We start from the raw sequence: 27752 nt of genomic DNA, 5'->3' as shown, positions 1-27752 counted from the left end.
ACATGTTTTATCTTTAGTGTATGTTCAAAATGTTGCCATTGTGTACTGCACCTTTAGGTTTTATACTAGAGGGGCCCCTGACCCACTCAGTGTGGGCAGCCATGCATTCAAGGGAGAAGCACAGGTCTTTGGGTGTTCATTGCAAAATGAACTAAAAGAGGATGCAAACTGCAGAGAAGGTTGAAATGATCCCTCAAAAAAGTATTTTCCCATGTAATCTCACCAACCAAATTCTTTCTTTGTTTAACAGACGTTCCAAATCCACCTTCAATAGACCTGATCCCCGCACACCCTGTATACCTTAAAGGAGAGTCTGTAAATATGACATGCTCAGTTCCTGGATATGTTACCATTAAAAACATACTATATTACAAGGATGGAGAAGTAATCCAGACCAAGGATGCACACGAGAGAAAAGCAACATTTTTAATACCTGATATGGATATTGCTGGAGATTATGTATGCAGATATGTAACAATACATTCTGGGAGAGAGATACAGTCTCAGCCTCGTTCTGCTCCTATCAGAGTTGTTGGTAAATACCTCATAGATTCCAGCTGTTATGTTGGTGGTCTTAATTGTTCTTTATTTCTTGAAATGCTACAGAGGTGATCTTGGGGTTAAATTTTGTTAAGATTCTTTTTTTTTGACTGCTGACTAATATCAGATAGAATATAAAAGCAAATTATACAGTAGAGTTTGTGGCCTCCAACTTCCAATGGGTAGTGCACAAGTACCAGTGACATGAAATAGAATATGGTACTGTCTCTAATGAATGCAACCACCATGTTTCTATATTGCACCATCATTACGTAAGCACTTGTGCCTTTTGTCAGAATGTTTGCTCTAAATAGCCATTCTTTGTTTGCACCATACAAACATGACGTCACAGTAACTCCAGGATCTCAGTAATAGTTAGTAAGTACATGGTAGCCATCAAAAATGATTTCTTTAGTCACACATTCCTATCTACAGGTAAATCAGTTACAGAATCACACAATCTTTCCAACTGCACCATTCGCTGTACCTCATCCAAGACTGAAACTGTTCTTGCCCAATATAAGACATTGTAATCATTCAATATGTATTTTTAAAGGATGGTTTAGTGCAAAACTCCTGGTACCCAATTTTATTTCATATAACATTCTCTTGACATACAATTAAATCAAGGTCTTGATAGTTGCCAACAAACAGTGCCTTGTTTCGATTCTCTATTCTTTGAATTTCTAAAGGGGATGTTCACCTTTCAATTAACTTTTAGTATGGTGCAGAGAGTGATATTCTTAGACAATTTGCAATTGGTTTTCATTTTGTGTTATTTGTGATTTCTGAGTTACTTAGCTTTTTATTCAGCAGCTCTCCAGTTTGCTATTTCAGCAATCGGGTTGCTAGGGTCCAAATTAGCCTAGTAACCATGGACTGATTTAAATAAGAGCCTGGAATATGAATATGGAGAGGACCTGAATAGAAAGATGAGTGATAAAAAGCAGCAATAATAATAAATGTATAGCTATACAGAGCATGTGTTTTAGATGGGGTCAGTGACCCTCATTTTAAAGCTAAGCTGAATCCAATGAAAAAGGCAAATAACTAAAAAAAACTATGAAAAATAAATTGAAACCAATTGAAAAGTTGCTTAGAATTGGGCATTCTATAACATACTAAAAGTTAAATTAAAGGTGAACCACTCCTTTAATCTCCGGAGTTTTAAATAGGAACAACTGCACTTCAAATCTTTTTTTTGCAAGAAAACAGTTCTTATTGCTGCTCCCAAATTATAACCTATAGTTTTTAGGGTGGAATAAAGAAATACCATATATGTTTATTAAAAAAAATAACCACTGAATGGCACATTATTTTGTCATTTAATGCAATGTCTGCATTATACAAAGACCCAAATACAAACTGTTTCAGACTAAACTGACATAAACCCCCAAACAATGATATACTGTACAAAGAGACCATATATAATATGTACATATATAATGCATGTTAACCTTATTAATGGTGCTTTGTGTTCTGTTTCAGATCACCCACGACCACCCTCTCTAATGCTTCTTCCAGAGCACAAAATATATATAACAGAAGAACCCCTCACCATTATTTGCTATGGTTGTACAGACAGCGATGGATATAAAATATATAAATCTGGTCACATACTACAGAACTCTAACAGCAAAAGCAACATATTCCGGTATTCACTAAAACTACAAACCAGCTCCAATGGGTCTTATACCTGCACATGTATAGAAGTTCTTCCAGGAGGGCGTCAGATGGAGACCAAAAGCAGTTACCCTGAAAATGTCTTTGTGTCAAGTAGGTATATATTTTTGTCTGTTCCACATGTAGACAATGCCAGTGTGTTATAGTGATGTTAATATTGCACAGCAGCTGAGCAAATTTGGTTGAGCACAGTTCAATGTGTGAAATTCCATTATTAGTGATGGGCGAATTTGCGCCGTTTCGGTTCGCCGAAAAATATGCGCGAAACAGCGAAAAAATCACGAAACAGCGCTGGCATCTCGTTTTTGACGCTGATGCCCGTTTTTGACGCCGGCTAATTTTTGGCGGCGAATCGCGCAAATTCGCGCCTGCCGAATAAATTCGCCCATCACTATCCATTATGCTTCTCTCGTGTCTATAGGACTAGCCTACCAGGGAATTTTTGCTCTTATCAGCCAGCTGCTTCTATAAATCACAAGTATGGATGAGATTAATATTGTCTCAACACATCACTGACTACAGTAAACATACTAAAAGTTTATTCCAACCAAGGTTTGTTTTTTGTTTTTTTTAGTTCAGACTGAATAAAAGTTAAATTTTTTATTCTTCCCCTCCCATATGGGTGGTTGCTAATAATTACCTGTTGTAGGCTAGGAAGGAGTCTTTATAGCAGTATCTTTATTTGGAATCCTTTTTCTCTGATTTGATCTCATATCAGATGTAATCTGAATAGATCGCATAACAGTGTATAAAAGCAGATTTTGAGCGGCCCACACATTTGCAGATTGTTGGCCCACTCCATATCTGTATAAACATTTTGAGTAATGAAATTGAGCACACACAAAGAGCCACACAAAACATAAAACTCAGCCGGCTTTTTCTACTATAAGGCAAAACATGGGTTTAATTTCATGCTGTTATATTGCCAATTCTTTACTGTGTTTATTTTTCCGCCAGATCCCCCTCCTGCTCCATATCTCACCTTGGCACAGCCAGTACAGAAAACTGAAAATGGCTTTCAGGTGACCTTAAACTGTTCTGCAGAAAACCTGGGCCTTGCAAGAAATTTCAGCTTCTGGAGGATGGAGGGACAGTATAACCCAACACAATCTAGAAAGGTTACAAGTGTGTCAGGCTTTCTGCAGTGGGAAGTGGAGGCTATTGAAAATGTTGCATTTTCCTGTTCATATGAAGACATCATATATGGAAGAACAATAGAGTCTAAGAGCAGTGAGGTCCTTAACATCACTCTTATGGGTAAGTGGGCTTGGGCTAATGTCTTTGTCAAATCTGTTTCATTTTCATTGTCTTATAATACAGGTATGGAACCTGTTATTCAGAATGCTCGGGACCTGTGGTTTTCCGGATAATGGATCTTTCTGCAATTTGGATCTTCATACCTTAAGTCTACTAGAAAATCATGTGAACATTAAATAAACCCAATAGGTTGGCTTGGCTTCCAATAAGGAGTAATTATATCTTAGTTTGGATCAAGTACACCCTATTTTTTTATTATTACAGAGAAAAAGGAAATTATATTTTTAAAATTTGGTTTATTTCGTTAAAATTGAGTCTTTGGGATAAGGCCTTTCCCTAATTTGGAGCTTTCTGGATAAAGGGTTTCCAAAAAACAAATCCCATGCCTGTATACATATATAGACATCGGTTTACGGTAGAGAAGACTTAGGGGCCGATTCACCAAGGGTCGAATATCGAGGGTTAATTAACCCTCGATATTCGACTGGGAATTAAAATCCTTCGACTTCGAATATCGAAGTCGAAGGACTTAGCGCAAATAGTTTGATCGTACTATCGAAGGATTATTCCTTTGATCGAACAATTAAATCCTTCGAATCGAACGATTCATAGGATTTTAATCCAACGATCGAAGGAATATCCTTCGATCAAAAAAACTTAGGAAAGCCTATGGGGACCTTCCCCATAGGCTAACATTGAGTTCGGTAGCTTTTAGATGGCGAACTAGGGGGTCGAAGTTTTTTCTTAAAGAGACAGTACTTTGACTATCGAATGGTCGAATAGTCGAACGATTTTTAGTTCGAATCCTTAGATTCGAAGCCGTAGTCGTAGTCGAAGGTCGAAGTAGCCCATTCGATGGTCGAAGTAGCCCAAAAAACACTTCGAAATTCGAATCCTTAACTCGAAGTTAGTGAATCGGCCCCATAGCATGCATTATCACTTGTACCGCTCACACCAGGACATTATTTTCTGTATGCCCTTTACTGCAGAACAGGAGAAAGAGACCATATGCTTATGACTCCTGGAAGGAAAGTCATTTTAAAACAGGAGGCGATGGCTGTGGTTTTAGAAGAAACGTATTGCTTCCCAATGGAATTGTCATAATCCTGCCAATGTGACTGATACCAACATTATATTGTACATATGAGTCTGATTTTAAAGGGCAACAAATAACTGTAAAGTATATTTATTCGGTCTACACTACTACACGCACATACCCTTTGTCCATGATTTAAGTGAATACTAATCATTTGAAGTAACTAGCATCTTGCCGGTTAGCAGTGATTAGAAAGGTATCTTACAGTTTCACCAGCCTGCTATTTATGGTCAGATGAGCAATCAGACGTTTGCACTTGTTTTCTAACTTTTAGGTGACTGTTGAAATCTAATAGCTGATTGGTTGCTCTGGGCAACATCACAGGTGATGTTTCTCTCCAATGTTTTACACAGCATGATAAATACACAGCTTTGGACTGGGGTTGGTACCCCAACTGCATAGCCCCCTCCAGCCCCACAATCGCAAAGTTCCCTCCCAGCACCGCCCTAGCTGCAACCCCCCTGCAGCCTCCACAACCGCATCTTTTTTCTTCCATGGTCGTGCCTGGGGCCACAAAGGGAGGTCGGAAGCAGCAGCAATATGTCCATGCATGGAGCGGGTCCAGTCCAACCCTGTAAAAGGCCCCTATGTGTTGCACATAGCAGATCCTTCCATGGACTAAAGACCATTGGAGAGTGGTCAGGTGTTTCCGATGGGAAAATGCTGCTGGCTGTTGTAGAATGAGGTTAATAAGTGCAAGCTGCAGGGCTGCACTGGTTGCATGTAAATTAAATTGCAGTCAGTACAGTCCTTTTAGCTGAATTTTCTAGACTTGTTCCTGAATTGTCAATTTATCTGGTAACCCTCTGCGTTTGCTATGTGGGGACTCTGATGGAGGAAAGTAAGAGTTTGACTGCCATTACAAATGGTCTTAATTGCTAAACTCAGATTGGACTCAAATAGTAGCTTGCAAGTCCCGCTGCCAGTGTCGGACTGGCCCACCGGGATACCAGGAAAACTCCCGGTGGGCCAAGGTGTCAGTGGGCCCTCCTGCTTCTAAACATTTGGCTTATTTCATGGCTATTCCCAATTTCTATGAGAATAAAGAGGCTAAATAGATGGAATAATAGGTTATAGTATGTAAAGAAAAGAGAATAGAAGAATAGAGGTTGACTAAGGAAAGGAAGAAAATAATACTTAGAGTGGGCCCCTGGTCTAAAGGTGTTTGGTTGGGGCCCCTGGTCTAAGGGTTTTTGGTGGGCCCCTGGTGTCCCAGTCCGACACTGCCCGCTGCAATGACAGAATACTGTCCCACCAGGCCAGGACTGGCAATCTGTGGATTTTGGCAAATGCCAGAGGGGCTGCTATAAGGTGCCACAGAAAGTCTGTATTTAGTGGGCTGGTGGGGGCTGTTTGGGCCTCTGTGTGGGCTGATTGGGCCTCTGTGTACCTGAAATGCCAGGACCTATTTTAATTCTCAGTCCAGACCTGTGTCCCACTCACTGCCTCCAGCAGTTGCAAACACAGATTGGCAGGAATGAACAGGAAAATATTAGAGGTTGCTGCCACCTACTGAGAGAACCACATATAACATTACCTTTGTACAAGATTAATTTCACCTCCCTACAAGCGTGAGGCCATGACATTAGCTTGGAAATAACACAAAGATATTATAAGTGGAGTGCCCCCATTTTAACAGATCTCTGCACTGCCCCCACTGCTGTGCATTCAGTGTACCAGCCAGAGTCCAATATGTATTTTTAAAAGAAAAGGCAGTGGTTTAGATACACACAGCACCATAAAAGATGCTAAACTGACACAGGCTCATTCCTTAAAAAACTGAAATGGCATAGTATTACTTTAGCATTTAGTGGTGCAGCTACATAGACATTCTTTTTTAATAGCAGAAATGTCCTTGTTTGTCTTGCAGCCTCATTGTTCTCACCCACTGTGATTGCTGCTATTACTGGAGGGCTGTCAGTTCTTTTATGCTTGATCGTGGTCTTTTTATTCTATATGAAATATAAAAGACGTAAGTATACAATGTGTGCTTAAAACTTGCTTATTTGTGTGTGTACAGGTATGGGACCTGTTATCCAGAATACTCAGGACCTGGGGTTTTCCGAATAACGGGTCTTTCCATAATTTGGTTCTTCATACCTTAAAGGAAAAACAAACCCTTAATAAAAAAAACCCTACCCCTCTACCCTACATAGACCCCCCTCCCTCCTCCCCCCCCATGGGCCCATAACTCTTTGCTTACCCTCCCTGCAGATTCTGTCCAGCGGAGTTCACGAACGCTATCTTCAGCTGTTTCGGTAATCTTTGGGATGAGACCGGCGCTTCTGCAATTTTCCTGAGTTTCGGTGAGAAACATAAAATTGCTCCAACTGCAGATGCGCCGATTCATCAGTCTCATTTCGAAGATTACCGAAGCAGCTACAGATGGCGTCCGCGAACTCCGCTGGACAGAATCTGCACGAAGGGGTAAGTTAGTAGCTAGTAAGTAACTGTTTTATTATTATAGAGAAAAAAATTGGATTATATAAAATGGTGTCTATGGCAGATGACCTTTCCATAATTCAGAGCTTTCCAGATAACAGATTCCATACCTGTACATTTCCAGCTTGAAAAATACAAAGATGAATATATTTTTTTTCATATGCAGCAAAAGTGCAAACCAAAAGAAATTCTAACCACCTGAAATATATAAATGTTGTAATATACGAGATGAAATAGAAGCAAGTCACAATACAACCAGTGCATAGATAAAGTGCATTTCTAAAATGCATTAATTTATGTATGTCTCTGATTTCTAATATAATGGATGTGTCATCAACACTGTGTACTTGAATATCACTTAGAAAAGCCCAGGTAATTAATACTATTATACATAAACAGCAGGTTTGTTTGCGGGAACTGCAGAGACAGAAGTTGAAGGCATTAGATAAAACAGAATGCAGGATATTATTTTACAGACAGCAGACCCAAAGGTGCTGGAATAGCCAGGATTATAGAGAATTAAGTGAGGGCTGGATTCACATAGCCGGTGCCGGAGGCCTGCTGCCTTTCGCCGCCCCTTTCCCCGTCCTTTTATTCGCTCAAATTTTCATCAACAGGATCGGAGCAATGGGGATTGGTGCACGAGAAATTTGAAAAAATTATCCCAAGTGTTTCTGAACCAATGTGGGTGTGGTTGCGCATTGTTGGCCTCTCCTCAAATCCGGGCCTGGACTTATTGAGAATTCCCCTTGATGCTAAATTTAGTTAAAACGAAATCACAGCACCATCCAAAGCGTATTTTTCTTAAAAAGCCTTTATTGCATTTTCTGGCTTAGATCTCGAATGAACAACGTTTCAGGCCTATGTGGCCCTTTATCAAGGGCCACATAGGCCTGAAAAGTTGTTCATTCGAGATCTAAGCCAGAAAATGCAATAAAGGCTTTTTAAGAAAAATACGCTTTGGATGGTGCTGTGATTTCGTTTTGGCATATTTACCCGGTTGGAGTGGACAACCCTGCACGTGCATCATCTCGATAAATTGTTTGGTTTGGGTGAGTGCTGACCAATTTTCCTTGTGCTAAATTTAGTTATACAGTACATGTGGAAAAATAGACCATAAATATACTGGGAGTTGGTGGGGCAATTATATGACAGCTGTAGGGTCCAATCCATTATAATGGTGGCACTGACAGACACAAAACGAATGCTCTATAAAAAGAGGAAAATCCTCCGAAATCAATGTGAAAATTGCCTTTATGAAATGAATGGCATAGAGTACATAGCAACCTTTCAAATCACAGCTGGCCCTTTATTAGGCTGAGGCTTTGCATGGCTGAGGCTTCACCAGGAAAGGAGGAAATGACAAATATCAAAGGGTAAAACATTTCTGCAGATTTTTAATTGCAAAAAGTTAAATGGGGGTTGATACATTTCTTTTAAATGTTGCTGTACCAAACATTGTATTTTCTTCACTTTCAGAAAATAAACTCAACAATTGGCGTTTCAGGTACGTTTAGCTTTAATATGCCCTGGTTAAGGTCTACTTGGGCCTCATACTAATAATGCACTTCTTCCTCTTCTGCTTGCTATACTTCCTTCCATCAACTTTTGTACTAACTAATATCCAGAATTCACTGATTTTTATATTTTGTAACATATTAATAAAAGACACACATCCAATAAGTGCAACTTTTGGGCATAAAGAACCCTTCCTAACTGCTACAGGAAATGGGTATCCATCAGCCATTTCTTTTTTGAAATGGCTGACTCTGAAAGGGGAATCAGACCAGTCTCTGGATCAAGTTGTACTATGGCCTAATATCAGCTAAAAGCTGCCAGTGGGAAAATTGTCATTTTTGTCATTGGGGCTTGAGTCTTCATTTGTTGAGCTACACCTCCCAGCTGTTCTGTATCTAAAACGAAGGTTAGATAATCATCACTTATATAAATCATGGAGCCACCCATAGACCATATTGCACGAGGCCTCCCCACCACTAAGGGCCATTCAGTACCTCAGCTGCCTCATTGTGTGTTATTGTGATTCTTTTGTATTTTATTCCTCCAGCTGGTATTGGAATGACAAACGAAGGAATCCTTTTCCATGGTGAGTTTTTTTTATCTACATTTAACTGCATTATTCTTATATACAAATCTAGCATGCGCTGCAGCCTCCCCATTTTATTTTCACTTATTCTGGCCTTGGCTCAATATATATGTGACACAGATAAAGGTTTTACACAAACCATCACCACCAATTAGCATTTAGTGTCCATTGGTCAGTTGCAGTCCCTAAAGGCCATTTCAAACATATACAGTACATAACTAGAAACCTCTAATAAATAAAGGGAAGAACGACAAAATGAATAAATCATATTTTATTAAAGATGCACAGCCTGCAAACATACAGCCTCCTTGCACTCTATTTATCTCCAGCAGGATATTTACAAAAGTCACAGAAGCACTGTGATTGGCTAATGGTGATTGTATTACCCTTATGTTGCACTGAAGAAGCTGTTGGGTGATCTCTGAAACATTTTTCAAATGCGCTACCATGATTGGAAATAAAACAGTGATAACACCAATATTATAGATAGACAATTTAACTACAGAAAGCGTGAGCAAAACAAAAAATATTTGGTTGTAAAATATCTTTACATTAAGGCTTAATAGGCATGTGGGCAATGTAGCACTTCTCTGCTACTCTGCATGGGCCATAATTAATACACTTCATATACACAAAGCACTTAAATACAAATACACAAAGCAATTAAATATAATACTTGAGGAACAGTTAATGATTACCTGAAATAATTCCTCAGACCATAAATAAATAATGAGGCAATAATTACTAGTCACCTGTTTCAAAGCAATCATCTTATTGGTTGCTGTTGGTTACTGCTCCTGGGCAAACTTAGTGCCTTTTATTACATATGGGTGTATGACACCTTCAAGCACTTCTTAAAAGTGGGCAATGCGCAATTAAAATTCACAATGCAATAATAGTTTAGGAAGAGTATTACATTGCGAAATGAAAAATTTTAATCTTATTTGTGCAAATTGTTTTGCTCTTTGCGACTCTTATTACATTCCCCATATGTGTTCTGTTGTCCTGCCTGCCTTATGGCACCGCTCATCCGCACTGCTCACCCGCAGCTCACTACTCACTCCAACTGCTCCTGTCCATGGCTCATTACCTCTTGATATGCCCCCCACCTAGGGTTGCCACCTTTTCTGGAAAAAAATACAGCCCTTCCTATATATCTTTTTTCCCTATTAATAACATTGGGATCAACCATCATTTTTACCGGCCAGGTGGCAACCCTAGCCCACAACTTCATAATAGGCACATGCCCTCCCTGCATACCCCTAGTTCTAGCCCTGGATTAAACCTATAGAACTTCATGTAAATAATCACCTCTTAACAGAACATCAATAATAAACACCCTTCTCAACCAATTCTCCCACAGTTAAATGCTAGACTGGTTTTGGGAATGAGCAATGTGTTAGATATCAATCCTCTCTACAAAAAATTGTAAAGTTTGCTCCAGTGCCAAAGCAAGCAGTCAAATGTTTCCTTTTAATCAGACCAGTAAATTCTAATCAAATGCTACAGGTTACAAAAACCAACAGAAACCTTCCACTTGTTGCAACATATTCCATATCTCCATTTTGAGATGTTTATCAGCTATACAGTATTACTTTACCCAGACAAACTGCCAACTCAAGTGTCCATACATTGTTGCATATCACATTGAAGGGCTGTGTGCTTTTGTTGTGTTTTCCAGCCCAGTTTCTTCAGATGGAAGCACTGAAAAAAAATCCAAGACTGTTAAGCTATCAGGTAAATGTACATAACCTTGCCAACATGTTGGTAACTGAATAGTGTGTGTTTTACTATTATACTGAGTTTTGGGCTTTGTCTGATCAATTCTGCATTTAAGCTGCAGTGTCAGCTGTCATATGATCCAGTTTTTCTTCTACTTAAAGGGATCCTGTCATCGGAAAACATGTTTTTTTCAAAACGCTTCAATTAATAGTGCTTCTCCAGCAATCAAAAGAGCAATCAGATTTTTTTATATTCAATTTTGAAATCTGACTTGGGGCTAGACATTTTGTCAATTTCCCAGCTGCCCCATGTCATGTGACTTGTGCCTGCACTTTAGGAGAGAAATGCTTTCTGGCAGGCTGCTGTTTTTCCTTCTCAATGTAACTGAAGGAGTCTCAGTGGGACATGGGTTTTTACTATTGAGTGTTGTTCTTAGATCTACCAGGCAGTTGTTATCTTGTGTTAGGGAGCTGTTATCTGGTTACCTTCCCATTGTTCTTTTGTTTGGCTGCTGGGGGGGAAAAGGGAGGGGGTGATATCACTCCAACTTGCAGTACAGCAGTAAAGAGTGATTAAAGTTTATCAGAACACAAGTCACATGACTTGGGGCAGCTGGGAAATTGACAAAATGTCTAACCCCATGTCAGATTTCAAAATTGAATATAAAAAAATCTGTTTGCTCTTTTGAGAATTCTGCTGGATCAGCACTATTAACTGATTCATTTTGAAAAAAATCAGGCTCCCTAAAACCAAGCCAGCCACACTCATTGGGAGCGGTACTGGGGCTTGTAAGGAGGCATTGAATGTTCCCGACTGTTTGGATTTATGCCATGCTGAAGTAAGCTGTTTTCATTTTACACTTGAACTGTGTTATTTTGCTGAATAAACAAGCAGGCCCAGTCCTGTTTACAAACTCCACTTGCGGTTCACTTCATGTTGTGCAAGCACTGCAGCCACCAATTGAGCAAATCCCCACAATATATATATATATATATGTGGGTGTGCAGAATGAGCAACAAATTACCTGTTAATGTGCATTGGTTTAGTGCAGTCAAAATGATACATATAAGAGGCAGTTATAGACTATTGGAGAAATGTCTGACAAAGTCCTTGTATGCATCTCTGTACTGTTTCCTGACAAAGCTTATAAGTGCAACACTTAGGGATGCATTGAATCTGTAATTGTCACATTCCATTGTCTACAGCAGGGATCCCCAACCAGTGGCTCATGAGTAACATGTTGCTCACCAACTCCTTGGATGTTGCTCCCAGTGACATCAAAGCAGGTGCATATTTTTGAATTCCAGACTTGGAGGCAAGTTTTGGCGGCATGGCCAAACAGAGCCTCTGACAGACCACATAAGGGCTACAAAATAGCCAATTACAGCCTGTGACTCTTTTCATGCTTTATGTTGCTACTCTTTTAACATTTGAATGTGGCTCACAGGTAAGAAAGGTAAGAAAGATTGAAGAACCTTGGTCTAGAGTTACAATCACATGGCTTTAACAGTAATAGCAGACACAGTGATTTCAAGCTTTTTATCTCCTGAAGGTTTTTTGGTCTACAAATGGGGGAGCAAATGATCATAATCGCCCCCTATTCAAAGTTAATGGGTATCATGAAATGCGACTGATGCTGGTGTGTACCCTGGATAGTGATGAGCAACCAGTCACTTGGAGGAGATGAAAATAATTTGTAATTGAGTTACAGAACTCTTGGGCAACAAACCATTAAACACTGCTTACAATACCCAAAGGATATGGGTTTGATTTAGGCCAAGGTAAGGTTAGACCAATGCTACATGGGACAACTTCCAGTCTTTTTCGGCCCGCACAATTACCAACTGTTAATCTTCAAAAGTATTCTTCCCAGAATTTGCAGTCATTGCATTGTCCATGCAAATACAAATGCACACAATATTTCAAAATGCATGCGGCGCACCTTGCAAGTAAAGGGGTTGTGGTTAGCGCATGTTCAGAGTAGGGATTCTGTCGCTTCCATGGTACACAAAAAATGCATTAGTGTCTGCTTTTGCTGCTTAATGAATATGGTCAATGCATGCACAAATTAGTGTCTGTTTTTACCACAGTAGTGCTGTCTCTCTTTTACAGATTCACTAAATAAGAAGCCGTTGTCGATTGCAACTGTCAAGGTATGTCATATACATATCTGTTATCCCCTCACTGTATGCACGCACCCCCACACACTATAGAGGTCATTGTTTCTTTGGCATGTTACTGGATTTTAACTTTATTTTAATTTTTATTTATTCATTTTTTTTGTCCGTACCCATAGGTTAAAATTCTCCACCCAAACTTTCCACCTCCAGTCTTTTGCATAATGCATCAATTTGTAAATCTAAGTAGCATATGTATATTCTCTGATAACCGTAAAACGTGTAGCAGAAGCCATCTGACAGATTTAGGCAAGAACTGTATTCTGTTACCTTCTTTTGGTGTCCATTACAGTTACAAATAACCTTTAAACCAATGAAAATGGAGTATGTACCCAGGAGGAGCCTAATACATGCAGTTAAGCTGTGAGAATGAAAAATGTTAGAATAAGAGGATTTGGCTCTTTGTCCGTATATAGCCGTGGTGCACTCCCAGCTTGGCATCTAGGTTTGGGGTTTTGTGGGATGTTCTGCCATGTGTAGCAAGTTAACCACTAGAGCCACATTCTTACCTGTCAAGTGCAGGACCTGGGTTAAAGAACACCACTCTTATTGTTGCATGACTTTTGTAATATACTCCCTCTGTTGTAAGAAATGAACTTCCTCTTACAAAAGGAACTTTGGTTATTGAGGTTTCATATGCACGATAGGAATATATGTAAAACTTCATGCGTATGTGCAGCCAGTTCCCTCCTAGGCAGGAATACCCCCTGAGACAAGTTTCCTCTATTCAAGGCAATCACACACCTACTCTTTGTCAATGTTACACAAACAGCCTCTCTTGTAGGTCACTGACCCAGGGATTTATCCATTTGGTTTAAACTTCTTTTCCACAGTTTTACTTTTACTTTGTACTTTAATTTGTAATGCATTTGCTCAAGTCATTGTAAAGTGTGTCTTTCTTTTCCCATGAACAACGTCTACATTTCCTTGGGATTGATCCTTACTACGTCTCTTTCCTAAGGCTCCATTACTGAAATCTTTCACTGGCTTCTCAAATCTTGTCTGGATATTTTCACCTCTCTGCTGTGCCTCTACGTGTCTTTGTTTTGTGTTCTGTATCTCTGTTCAGAGATTGTCAAAAAGGGTTCAGTGGGACCCAGTAATATATTTCTGGCAATGAGATGTGAGAGCATTTCAAGGTACAGTGCTGAGCTAAACAGTCTTTTATGAAAATGGGTTTCAGGAATGTGCAGTCTGTTAACAGTGCTGATTTGAGACAGTTGTAGACTTACAGAAATTGGTGGCTATTTAGGTAAAAGAAAGATGGCACATACTTGTATAATTCTTCTCACAAGATGAAACGGGTCTTTGTCAATAGATAAGAAAAATTGATATTATGTAAAGTGAATGTAGAAGGGAAAAAAAACAATTAACTAGGGAATTGGCAATATCTTCCTCTGATCTCCTACAACACAGGACACACTGAAACAATGTTAGTATGGGGTAACCATGCAGGGTGCATAAATGGGACAGAGAGTATATGAAGCCACACTGGTTTTATGGTGCCACGCTGCATTGGGGGAGGCACAATCCTTCCATTAAAAATTAAAACATTCCTCCAGAAAGGATTGTGCCATCTCCAGCCCAGCGTGACTGGCACAACTGCAGAGAATCGTAAGTACTGCTGAATTGGGGTGACTTTGGGAGACTTTTGGCCAGCTAGATTTTTTGCCACTGCTCTTTAGTAATACTGACATGTTCTTACGGATATTCTTGTTTTTTATATTTACTGAGTTTTGATTAAGGGAGGGTGACAAAGGGTGTCCTATCAATGTCTTGAAATATACTACACAATCTGACATTCAAAACAACTACTGACACTAGGGGGGCCCTGATTAATCTTAGCAAGCAGGTCAAACGCGCTAGGGAGGCCCAACAAAGTTCTTTGGAGTCCCAACTGAAACAGTTTGAGGCTTCTCTTCAGAATCCTCTGGGCCCTTCCGAACAGGCTGCGATTCGGAAACAAATTGCAGCATGTAAGGAGCAGCTCCACCGGTTATTACTTGCCAAAACTGAATTCAGACTCAAGCTGCTGAAATTGAAATATTATACTAAAAGCAACAAGGCTGGCAGATTGCTAGCTAACAAACTTAAGGAGGTCCAGGCGCAGTCTAGAATTAAGTACCTTACGCATCGTGGTAACCATCTTACCAATCCCAGGGACATTGCTGCTGCCTTTTCGGACTACTATAGGGGACTCTACAATCTCTCTGGTCAGGCTCACGAACATAACCCCACATTGGCAGAAATTCGTACGTTTCTTGCCACCATTACACTCCCTTCTCTTTCCCCTCAACAATTGGAGACTTTAAATGACCCGATAACAGAATCTGAGATCTTAGATACGATTAAGAATCTTAAAGTGGGCAAGTCACCGGGTCCGGATGGGTTCCCTAACATCTACTATAAATTGTTTTCATCTATTCTAGCTCCCCGACTCGCAAAATTGTATAATCATTGGGTCTCTGACAATTTGATCGACTCTGAATTCCTAACCACCCATATAGTTACTATTCCAAAACAAGGCAAAGCTCCTGACAATTGTGCCAACTATAGGCCTATAGCGCTTCTGAATACAGATGTCAAAATCTACGCCAAGATTCTAGCTAACAGACTGTCCCCATTTCTTCCGGGACTTGTCAGGAATGACCAGGTCGGGTTCGTTACGGGGAGACAGGCCCCTGATAATACTCGGAAATTGTTAAACCTTATCCATGTTGCGGAAAGGGATAGGCTCCCCCTGCTGGTGCTTTCGTTGGATGCGGAAAAGGCGTTCGATAGGGTTAATTGGGTGTACATGAGGGAAGTACTGGAGAAGGTGGGTCTCCGGGGGAATATTCTAAACGCTATCGTGCTCCTTTATACTGCCCCTTCGGCGAAGGTCCGAGTACCCGGGGCCCTGTCGAGCGCCTTTGACATAGCCAATGGGACCAGACAGGGGTGCCTGCTGTCACCCCTTATCTTTGCTCTTATGGTTGAACCCCTAGCAGAGAGGATCCGCTCTCACAAAGATATAATGGGCATTGAGGTAGCGAATGAACAGCATAAGATTGGTTTGTTCGCGGATGATATAGTCCTCACCCTAACGAGCCCGACCTCGTCTTTAGTTAGTGTGGTTGCGGAACTGCGGGATTTCCAAAATGTTTCCCATTATAAAATCAATTGTAGTAAGACTCAAGCCCTCCCCATTGGCATTCCCCATGACTTGGTCGCGACTTTAAAGCAGGAATACCGATTTGAATGGAGGGACGACTATATATCTTATTTGGGGGTTAAGATTCCCAAGACTCTCCACCACGCTTACCAGTTAAATTTTCCTTCACTTCTGACCTCTATTAAGTCTGACTGCACCAAATGGCAAAAGTTTGAGCTTTCCTGGTTGGGCCGTATAGCTACAATTAAGATGACCATTCTCCCTCGTATCCTTTATCTCTTTCGCACCTTACAGGTCTACCTACCGCCCAAATATATTAAAGATCTCCAAAAGGCTCTTCAAGCTTTCGTGTGGAAGGGTAAGAAACCCAGATTGGCCTTGCATACATTACATTACCCTACACACTCAGGGGGTTTAGGATTTCCCAATGTCTCCCTATACCACAAGGCGGCCCTTCTTGAAAATGTGGTTAGAATGCATAGCGATCCTGGCTGTAAATCTTGGGTGGATTTGGAATCCCATTTTCTAGCTGGCCACTCCCTAGCGGATTTGATCTGGCTTCCTCGGGCTTCCAGGCCGGCTACGCCTGCAGCCTTACCGACGACTAAACTACTACTTCATACCTGGGACGCTCATTGTAAGAAATTTCAGTTTGGAACTTTCCCCTCTCAACTCACCCCTATCACGGCACTTAAACGTTTGGTTCCGCTCATTCATTTAGGGGAATGGCAAGCTAAGGGTATTAGGAATTTGGGTGACCTCTACTTCGCCAACACTTGGAGATCCTTTGAGGACTTACAAAAGAAATATGGCTTGCAAGAGCAGGCTAGATACCCTTGGCTGCAAATCTGTCACCTGATGCAGACACAGTTACCGACCTACCGGTCCATCAGGCCTCTTACCTTAATGGAACACTTATGCAGATCGAGCAGGTATGGCAAAGGAGTGCTATCGGACTGTTACAAAATGCTTTTACAGAAGGTCCCAGATCAGAAACTATTGTTTCAGCTGCGATGGGAACAGGATCTCAATATCAGTCTTGCACCAAAAGAGTGGGACTTGATTTTTTCGGCCTCTAAGGGCGCGACTCGGTGCACCAACCATATTGAACTCAGTAAGAAAATTCTCCTCAGATGGCACCTGACACCCGCTAAGATTGGTCGTATCAACCCCACCTATAGCCCACAATGCTGGAGGGGTTGTGCTGACACAGGTACTCTGTTACATATGTGGTGGGAGTGCCGGAAAGTTCGTAGGTTTTGGACTTTGATTTTTGATTGGATCAAGACCCATTTAGGTTGGATAATACCCATCAAACCGGAGATAGCACTCCTTCATGCAGCCCCACCGGATTCTACTCCCATTATGAGAAAATTGCTGTTCCACATTTTTACAGCAGCTGCTACGATCATTGCTAGGAAATGGAAACTTGATTCTGATTATGATCTTGCGGACTTTATCACCCTACTTTCTTCCAGTGAGCGTATGGAAGAGATGGCTGCTACTCTGGAAGATAAAAGAGATCTGCATACTAAAATTTGGCTGCCGTGGCAGCTCTATAGGACTAATTCTATCCAGGTAGATCCGCCCTAGGCCCTCTCTGCTCTTGCGACCCTCCCTTTTTTTTTTTTTTTCTCTTTTCCTTCCCTTTCCTTCTCTAACCCCCCCTTTTTATGTTTTGTTCTTCCTTTTATGTGGCTACCCAGTCGAATCTAGACACCCTGTAGAGCTGTTGTTCGAATGAGGAGACACAGTTGTGAGAGATTTACAGTTTTCTGTTTAATGTTCACAATGCGTAGCAATATTTCAATGCTGGTCATTGTATGTGCCATTCCACGTTTCATTTCAATATGCGATGTGTGCTGATTTTGTGGATGTGATAATAAAGCATTTGTGTTAAAACAACTACTGACAAAGCCAAGATAATACATAGGGGCACATTTATTAAGGGTCGAAGTGAATTTGAATTGAATATTCGAATTGAAAAACTTCGAATTTCGAAGTCATTTTTGGGTACTTCGACCATCGAATAGGCCAAATTTGACTTTGACTTAGATTCGAAGTGAATATGCTTCAACTATTCGACCATTTCGATAATCAAAGTATTTGCTCTTTCAAAAAACTTCGACTTCGCCATCTGAAACTGGCCGAATTGCTATGTTAGCCTATGGGGACCTCCTGGAACCTGTTTGGCTACGTTGTTAGAAGTCGAAGTAAAATCGTACGATCGTACGATTAAATTGTTCGAATTTTTAAATTCGAAGTACGATCGTACGATCTTAAAAATCCTACGAATTCGACTTCGAATATTGAAATAGCCTATTCAATGGTCGGATTTCAACGTTTTTTGCACTTCGAAATTCGACCCTTGATAAATCTGCCCCATAAGGTCAATTATGTACAACTGTATTACAAGGAAAGTACAGCTAGGGCAACTAAGGGCAGTGAGGGAGCAGTATTGTATTGCTAATATATAAAGGGGGGATATACTCCGCATGGGTAATGGACCTTTTGTTTATTTACTTTACTAGGACCATTTGCACGATAAAATAAAATATATAAAATAATCGCATAAATTCCAATGGATTTACAGTAACATATATGTGAATAGTATGTATATTATGACTTATTGAAGGAATGAGTGGTTGTAGAATGCAAGAATTGTGACGTTACACTTATTTAGTAGTTAATACAAGAAATGTAAAACAGTCATAGTGTCACCAGTATTTAATTTCTTGTTCTTTCAACAGGATGAAGATGACGTAGGAACCGCTTTCAAGCTGTCAACATTCAAAACTCTTTCAAGAAAATCGAAAGACCTCTCCTTACAGGAGCCTCACTATGGATCAACATTTATCTAAATATCACCTGCAGGCAACAGGATGCGTTTTATTATTTTACCTCATTGAATGGTAGATACTGATTATACAAACAGAAAATACATTGGTTTAGTCATCACCCGCACCCCACCCAAAAAGGGGGGGGGGGGGTTGAGGCTAAACATAAGTGATAAAATGATATTGCAGGGTTTAGAGCTGAGTAAATTTTGGAAAAATCTGTGTTCCAAAGTAAGGAACAGAAAATGTGCATATTCTTAATTCTGTTATGACAAACTGAACTGAATCTGACCCATAATCCAGAGATAAAAAATGATATCCAGGATGGGTTTTCAAAGTATAAATGGAAAGACTGTTGCATCTAAATACGTCACAAGCCGTTCAGTAAGTGCAGTCTAGCACCTTTTTTTCATAAGAACTGAGAAACCCTCTGTATAATTAATTGCTCCTTATTTCAAAGCCTAACAAAGACTACAGCTGGGGGAGGATGTTTTTTTTATTGGTCCTTGAATGAATAATTGCCCACAGGTGATTTTAAAAGTACAGCAGATAAATGCATCAGACTGAGGTGAGATTTGCCAATGCTCTGCACAAAGCTGAGCCTACAGAACAAATCGTTTTGTTTCTTGCTTCTTTTATTGCTATTTCCCCTTGCCGTGATGACCACCAGCCTACTGTTGTTTCCATGAGAGAAACGGTTATTCACAGTCTCACAATTTTTTAACCACAGACTATATTCCGCTGCATAACCAGCTGACAGTGATGTATTGTTCAAAAATAATCTTTACCTTAACATCCCACTTAGATGCACACCTCAACAGACCCTTGTAATAAAAATAAAAAACCCTTTAGACATGTCTGCTTCTAAAATTCTTTTTCCACACTGTTCAATGCTGAGATTGAAATTACTTCAGCTAGGCGTCACACTAGTACCACTCTCACTGCATTATAACCTTGCCTTCAGCCTAACTGGTCATTTTGCAATGTTGCGGCTCTCGATCATCACCACACTCACTGACTAGTTCTGCACAGCTACAGTTCTGCTAATAACTTGTGAACCTGCCCCACTAGCCCCAGGATACATGCAATCCCCTGCAACTACTATTGGACCTAAATGTACTAGCCATTCTCACTTGCTCTGTTTCTATGCAACTGCCCCTCGAACTCCTGATTCCCTTGACTGGGGATCCATTTAGGCTCTGAATCTGGCTGCCCTCATGTCTTCACTCTCTGACTATGGACCTCCTTTATCTCCATTTTCAACAAACTATGTGCACACACTGGTCTTACTGTTCTTATGATATAACACTTATCCTTTACTCCAGATACCCCATTGATCCATCCGTTAGCTCCTCTGTTTGGGCCAGCTAACTCTGGGATTTAACTCTTTGACAGCACAAAGTACTGGTACTTAGTCTTGTCACTGTTCTGCCTTTCTGCTGGACCAATGAGTTATTAATTGACCCTCCTACATTATAAGTACCTAACTGGAAACGGGGATAGTAAAGAACTTGATCAGGGTAAAAATGAACTTGGGTGCTACCATACTAACAGTTGCTGAGACAAAGAAAGTCTCACATTCATCAAATTTAAGAATTCACAGGTACATATCCTATTTTTTAGATGATCCAAATGCCATATCCAATATGCCTTCAATGTTTACATTATACAATCCATGAGCCAGCAATGTATTACATTTGTTAAAGGGGACCCGTCACCAAAAAAAATTATTCAAAATACTTTTTATCACATTAGTCAAGCAAAATGAACTTTAATTACACTATATAAATTATTTGAATCTTGTTTCCTTCAGTCTGGGATTTCAAAATTATAGCAAGCAGGCAGGAGCCATTTTGTGGACACTGTTATTAAGGCAAGTCTTGCATCAGCTCAGAATATTGTTTGTGCACCAGAATGGGGGACCTGATGTCCATCCCCATGCCCTGGCTACACAATTAAATGGTGAAGAGAATGGGGGAATATGTGGAGAGCAGTGACATTTAGGAAGTGCTGAATGGAAAGTGAAAGTAATTGTTTGTCCCGCCTCTATGCCCGTGGCATAGAGGAGGAGCAGACAATATTTGATTGACAGCTGAGATTTTTAAATGAGCTTACAACAGCTATGAATGCTTTAATAAAAAATAGGAATTGGATTTCATGTTTAATTTGAAAAGGACTTTATTATACAGATTTTTGTGGCTGGGTGACAGGTCCACTTTAACAGCACTTTCTCATTTTCTAAAAATCAAGATACCTGCCATTAGGATATATCTGGTGAAGAATCAGCCACGAGCAGCAATGTTTTTTCCTTTCCTAATATGAGTCAGGGATACACATAAGGGTGACAGATTTTTTTTTTTTTAACCCCAATATAACTATTTAACTATGAAAGTATTTCACAGCTTCATTTGGACTGACTTATTCACACCTGAAAAAGAAAACCTCCATTCAAACCCTATTATGCAATTTTTACTTCAAATGTATTGATGAATAAGCCTGTACACAGGGTATTTGCATAGACCCTTTATATTATCCACAGTTATAATGTCACACATTAAGCTGCAACCAAACCCGCCTTTAACAAAAGAAAACTGTCAAGTCTGTCTATTTGGATGAGATTCTCCATGTAGCTACATATCAAAATGTTCAGGTTAACTTAATTTTCTGGATACAGTATGATCATTAATATTCCCTTCTATAAAAAAACTATAAACAGCAGTGTAGAATATTTATAGTGCACTGCTAGAGTCCATGCGTGTGAACTAGCTGCATGTTTCTTGATCTTAAAAATCATTACTTGCTACAAATTGGAGTATTTATTTATTTATTTATTGGGTTTTTTTTATCGTAGGTGTCAAAAGTGCTAGCAATATAGCAGTATATACCAAAATGTATTTTACCGCAATTATCAGTGGCTACACAAAAGGATGAACAAAAAGCAGTCTTTTACTATGACCACAGACAAAAGTAACAGAGCACTTACATTTGGGGTATGGCTGTGCAGGAGAGGCAAAAAAACATGGTGGTTTTTGCCCATTATTTCCACTGTGTCTGCAATCCTGCACTTTGCAAATCACCCCTAAAATCTTCATGCAGTGTTTATAAATGTGGAATTACACAGGGTGTCTTGGATATGTTGTCTCATTGAACAAACATTCCACTGGAGAGCAAATTCGTGAAAAAGTTGTTTTTTGTTTTATTTGAGATGCGTCTATATTGAAGTAGAGTTGTCGAAGTTACGACACCGTTTGAGGAGCCGAACGTTCCCACACTATGCTGCTTTCCAGGGACATCTTTAAATAGATATTATATTGTATCATCGGTTGGTTAGTTTAAAGCAACTTCTTACAAATCTTTGTAACTATATAATTCGCAATTGTTCGTTTTTTTTTTCCATGAAAACATCATGCAGGGGGTTATTTACTAAAGTTCGAATTTATCTAATTTTAAATAAAAAAAGCACAACCAAACCTCCATATCCAATTTTATCCTATTTATTATGTAAAGAATTCGATTTAATCGGTTCAGGTAAAATCTCAGAATCAAACGAAACCCGAATCATACAATTTTTTCAGGGTTTTTTCACAAATCGCTAAATTTTTTCAGGTTTTCTTCAGAGAACCTGGATTTTTTGTATTTTTGCCAGAAAAGTCCAAAAAGGTCGACTTTTTGGGCTAATTCCAGCTCAGACCACAGTAGCTTCAAAATAGGATAGGGACCTCTGCCTTTGACTTATACACAACCTCAGCAGGTCTAACATGGAGAATGTTTGGATTCGGGCTTTTTGCAGAATTGGGCTTTGATCTTCAAATCTTGAAAAATTTGAGGTTTAAAAAAAATGAAAAATTCGAGTTTCGCCCCAAAAAGCCTGACCAGAGTTTAGTAAATAACCCCCTAAATGTGTATCCATACTAATGGATCAAGTATTCAAGGTATTATTATGTGACTATAAATTCATAAATTTTGTCCATTTAGCTGGCCTGTTGGATAGAAATAAGTAGTGCTGTCTCCACCAACCTCCAATAAACATTATTTTCTGTCTGGACACATCTTCAATAATCTCGGTCTTTAACCACAAAGTATTTTATTTTAGAGCAATCTCAATCCAATTGTTATTTTTCTTACACGTTTTTCAGTTTAGCTTTTGCAGCATACAGTTTTATTCACATGCATCCCTGTTGCATTTGCTAAAAAGACCTTTTAGTCTTTCTTTGACTTCACCACAGCTGTAGGCATAGAAAAGTGGAGGCAAAATTAAAGAAAAACCGTTGAGGGTAAATAGTATCTGGTATGGAAGGAGCAAATCCTTCTTCAGCAGACTTGGAGATTGGCCAAATAAAAGAAGAATGCTTTGGTATCCTTGAATCCCATTGATTGGACCAAAGAACAGTGCAAAACCAAGCACAACCAGCATGAGCAGGGTTCTGATCCTTGTCTGTTGGCCAGTGGTAACAGATGGAGAGTTTTTCAGGGCACAACAGATTAGAACCCAGAAGGTTGTTAGGATCACTAAAGGGATCAGGCCAAAGAGGAATGAAAAAAGCAGATCCAAAATGGCTGTTTCTGGTTCCATGTTGTAGTCAGGGAAACAAAGATTTGTTTTGCCTGTTATTAAATATGTTTCAACTATGGAAAGTACAATGGCGATCAACCACACAAAAAGGCTGATTAACCACCTTATCCATCCCAAACAGAATTTACGGTATTTTATTGGATGTGCCACTGCTAAATAACGTAAAACAAACATGCAGACCACAAATGTTGTTGCAATCCTTCGTGTAAAACCTGGGATAACAAAGACAATAGAACAAGCAAGAGATCCCAATTTCAAGATGCCAGAGGTATACGCTGCTCCAAAGGCTAGGACAGCAGATTCCATAAGGCTGGCCAATAGAAGACTAATTACAAAAACTGAAAGCCCATAGGAACCTCTGACCTGAGGCCATATAGCCCACACCACCAGAATGTTAAGTGGCAGGGCAACTACAGAGATGCCAATGTACAGACATGAAAGCACTGGGGGGCACTCTTCGGAGCCAGAGCTGCAAGACAGCGGAACTAAAGATGAGTCTGGGATATGTGTGATGAGCAGGGAGGTGGTAGTCAAATGAATTCCTACGGACATCCTGCATCAGGCATCTGTGGAAAGAAGACGATATTTAAGACTTCTTCGTCTGATATTGTGATACATCTGAGGTCCTCAAAATGCAGTCCCAATATTACTATGAAATGGCATTTTCTTGAATTTGCATTTTTACTAACACCTAAACAGATAGCAGCTATCTGACACCTCTGCTGAAGGATGTGTTTGCATTGCTAAAATTGCTCCTTGCCTAGTGGTAGACATGAGAATAGCACTTAAACAGGAAAACCTCTGCTTTTTTCCTGCTTGTTTAGCACTGTAAAAACGACCTATGTTGGGGTATAATACAATTAGGAAGGGGAGAAACAATACCTGTCTCAATGCAGTTCCATCATGAAGTGCTAGCTCCTTCTCAATCCTCAGGATCAGGCACAATGCACTGAGATGGCTGCCTCCACACCAATATTACAGCTGAATAAAAAACATTTGTTGGTTCAAGAATAACATTTTCAATAGCAGAGTGAATTATTTGCAATGTACGTAATTTAGAAATAAAAAGTAAACCATAAAAATCATGACAGAATCTCTTTAACGTCTATGATATTACAACATGAATAATATAATGTGTAAAACATATAAAATCATTTACTGTGTGTGATATGAGTGGTGGTTTACACTCTCATAAATATATTAGATATTACATCATGTGAAATACTGATCCAGGGTTCCAGTGGCATAACTAGTTCCTGGGCCCTATAGCAAATTCAATGCTCCAAAACTACTTGCTAAATTGGCCAATTTCACCAAGATATATTGAAATTGCTCATAATTAAGGCCTTACTGCGCCGTCTACACTCCCTGCAGCCACAGGGTCTGCTTCCTCTGTAGTTGCGTCCCTTGTGTGTTGTATTTTGCAGAATAGTTTATCAGTATGTTATCTTACCATATACATGGGGATTAGTGTTGGAAAAAATTGAGTGCTACAGAGAATACCTTGTAAATGCAGAACTCTTCTCTCCTTTTGGAAAATTCAGCTTCCCATTATCAGTTACTTCTGTTTACTTTCAGTTCTTGGTTATATAGAAGTAAAAAGACGCTGCTTTGCATTTTGTTCTGTTATTGTGGCTGTGCTTGTCATAGCAGAGAGGGAGTCAGAATATAAGCTAAGGCTACTGCAGCCAGGAACAAGTATAATTAATTAAATATTCTGACCTGTTTCTGAAATAATCAAGTTACTTTTCACTCTCTTCCTCACAGCTTCTGTTTCTCTTCATTCTGTCTTCATGCAGGAGCTGGGTGTCTGATTATGACAGTCTAATACAGCACTTGGGGGGGACTCATTTTGCCTAGAAGATTTATTCAAGCTCCATCATTCAAAATCACCCAAAATCTCTCTCTCTCTCTCTCTCTCTCTCTCTCTCTCTCTCTCTCTCTCTCTCTCTCTCTCTACATGCAGCATTTGTGCCAGCCAGTCATTTAGTTACATTTTGTTTGTGCTGCAGTTGGTTATTTGAGTGAGATCTAATACATTTTTCTAGGAAAGGGAGTCCACCCTATAAGATACAGTATATTGGAACTAACTGTCAATGAATATTGGACACCCAACTGCTGCACGAAGAGAGAGAATGAAGAGAAACAGATGCTGAGAGCGGGATAGTGAAGATAAACTTGAACCGGTACAGACTTTTCAATTGATTTTACTTAGAAAGTTTCTAATTTCAGTATGATGAAGCTTACGTTTAATGTTCATTTTCACAGTGTTCCCCTTAAAATATTCCTAGCATGAATGTTATTGTGATATATTTGTAATTTAAAAAGAGGAGTAACATTCGCACAATCCAGTACCAAAGCAACAAGACCAATATATATATATATATATATATATATATATATATATTTGGACCCCAATTTTATGTTTTTCAGGGGACCAGAAAAAACTGTGTAGAATCCAGGAAAATGTAAAATCAGGGAAATGTACTATGTATAATATATAGGTGGTACCACAAAAGAACAATGTAAAATGAGGGAAAACTTAAAATCCGGGGGATATAAATTCAAGGTTTCACTGTATATAGAAATAATAGATCTCATACCTGTTGTTCTGTTGCTCGTGTTTTGTTGTCAAGTGTTCTGATGCTACTGAAAGTTCATAGCCACTTCCTCTTATCAATGACTATATCATCCCCACAAATTACGTGCAGTCAGGCAGCCTGCGGTATTCATTGTATATAAGGTTTCTTTTCTTTCTAATTATGTCAGCTAATGTTAAATGTTAACCCTTTGAACAAAGAAAGCTTATAAGTTTATTTTGCTTCGATAAGAAAAACAAAGAAGAAAAAAAGTCACAACCCCCCTTGAAAATTTAAACACTCACAGTTTGAACATATTAAACTGGGATCATTTCTTTTATATGGACCTTTATAATTTTTTTTAATTAAAGTAACTCAATCAGGGGAGTTCCTCTTTTATAATAAACAAATGTACTTTGTCAGTGAAATATTTACTTATGTCATCACTCACCGGTTTCACAGGATTCCCTGAAACAAAATAAGGTGAGATCCCTGTGTATAATATAAGACCGTTATAAAAAAAACTTGGCCTGCTGCTCTGTGGTGAGACTGTGAAGATCCCTAAACAAGCAACCTTTGCCAAGTAACCAGCCAACCCAATCATAAAGAGACAGATACTTAAAATAACCTAGTAGATTTAAGAGATGTCAAACAACTTCATGTCAAGGGGAGATAAAAAATACAGTCCGGGATTTTATTAAGCCTAAATTCCTCTTTTCCCTAAGGTAACATGAAATAAAGTCTCAGAAAGATCTGGAGTGGATCGTTATCTCCCTGAAGTCATGTGGTGAGTTGACATCTCTGAAATCCAAATATTTGCCATTCAATTTAATATCCTGGTGGGCCCCAGGGGCTTTGTTGGTTTTGGGCATCTCGGGCAGGTGCCTCCATAATCTCAAGGTAGTCATAGGTATCTTGGAGGGCACGTCATTGTCACATATGTCAAGTTTTTTCTATTTCTATTTATTGACTGTCTGTATGTAGTGCTTGTTGTTCTGTCTTATACTATTTATTTGGCAGAATTTAAAATCTGTCTCATCCACTTGGCAATTGCTTCAACTAAAACATTGAACTTCCTCTAGCTTGACCAATTCTCACTCAGCTAAGCCATATCATAAGTACTGTCATACTCTTCCAGTAGATAGAATAATACAGTGAAATTTATATGGCAGACTGGCAGCAAATATCACAAATGATTAGGCTGTTCTTGTTAAAGTAGCCCACACTATGAGGGGGCCTTGACAAACGTATGGTCCGCAGCCTGGACAACCTGAATTGATGTTTACAAATTAAAGTTTCTCTGTGGTACTCTTGCAATGCACTCTCTATGCATTTACTGTTAATCACTTAACCCTAGGGTTACTGGCTTTATATAGTGAATAAAATACCCCCTCCTTTAAATTATAAGGATATTATAAGTTACCGAGTAGTTTCATGACCATATAAAAACACGAGGCTGAAGGCCGAGTGCTTTTATACAGGTCATGGAACTCCGTGGTAACTTCTAATATCTAATATCTAATATTTTGCAACTGGGGGTACTTTATTTATTATAATACAAAAATTTCAGTGAGTCATGTGACAGAAA

General features: G+C 39.4%; 2 protein-coding genes across 2 annotated transcripts in view; one reads left to right on the top strand and one right to left on the bottom strand.

The window, feature by feature from the left end:
* LOC121394448 overlaps window positions 1-19869 on the top strand; it is a 31608-nt gene extending 11739 nt beyond the window's left edge. Inside the window, exons 6-14 of the mRNA XM_041565454.1 lie at window positions 251-535; window positions 2029-2316; window positions 3181-3480; window positions 6447-6548; window positions 8498-8525; window positions 9084-9122; window positions 10804-10859; window positions 12957-12997; window positions 18926-19869. Coding sequence (XP_041421388.1) covers window positions 251-535; window positions 2029-2316; window positions 3181-3480; window positions 6447-6548; window positions 8498-8525; window positions 9084-9122; window positions 10804-10859; window positions 12957-12997; window positions 18926-19036 — 1250 coding nt within the window. The 3' untranslated portion in view covers window positions 19037-19869. The remainder of the gene's footprint in view (window positions 1-250; window positions 536-2028; window positions 2317-3180; window positions 3481-6446; window positions 6549-8497; window positions 8526-9083; window positions 9123-10803; window positions 10860-12956; window positions 12998-18925) is intronic.
* A 3001-nt stretch (window positions 19870-22870) lies between these two features.
* LOC121401400 (ovarian cancer G-protein coupled receptor 1-like) lies at window positions 22871-24566 on the bottom strand. The gene is made up of 2 exons (XM_041586002.1): window positions 24468-24566; window positions 22871-24151 (listed from the first exon to the last, which is right to left on the bottom strand). Exon 2 carries the CDS (start codon window positions 24135-24137, stop codon window positions 23172-23174), a length of 966 nt encoding a protein of 321 aa, XP_041441936.1. The 5' UTR covers window positions 24138-24151; window positions 24468-24566; the 3' UTR covers window positions 22871-23171.
* Window positions 24567-27752: the final 3186 nt, after the last annotated feature.

This window comes from Xenopus laevis, chromosome 1L (genome assembly GCF_017654675.1).
Source record: "Xenopus laevis strain J_2021 chromosome 1L, Xenopus_laevis_v10.1, whole genome shotgun sequence".
In the NCBI taxonomy this organism is placed as follows: Eukaryota; Metazoa; Chordata; class Amphibia; order Anura; family Pipidae; genus Xenopus; species Xenopus laevis.
The sequence above is the reverse complement of the archived record's forward strand: the minus strand, read 5'-3'. Positions and strand labels throughout refer to the sequence as shown.

Bases quoted from the DNA above. Each gene is read 5' to 3' on its own strand.
- LOC121401400 (XM_041586002.1), bottom strand. From the start codon at position 24,137: ATGTCCGTAGGAATTCATTTGACTACCACCTCCCTGCTCATCACACAT.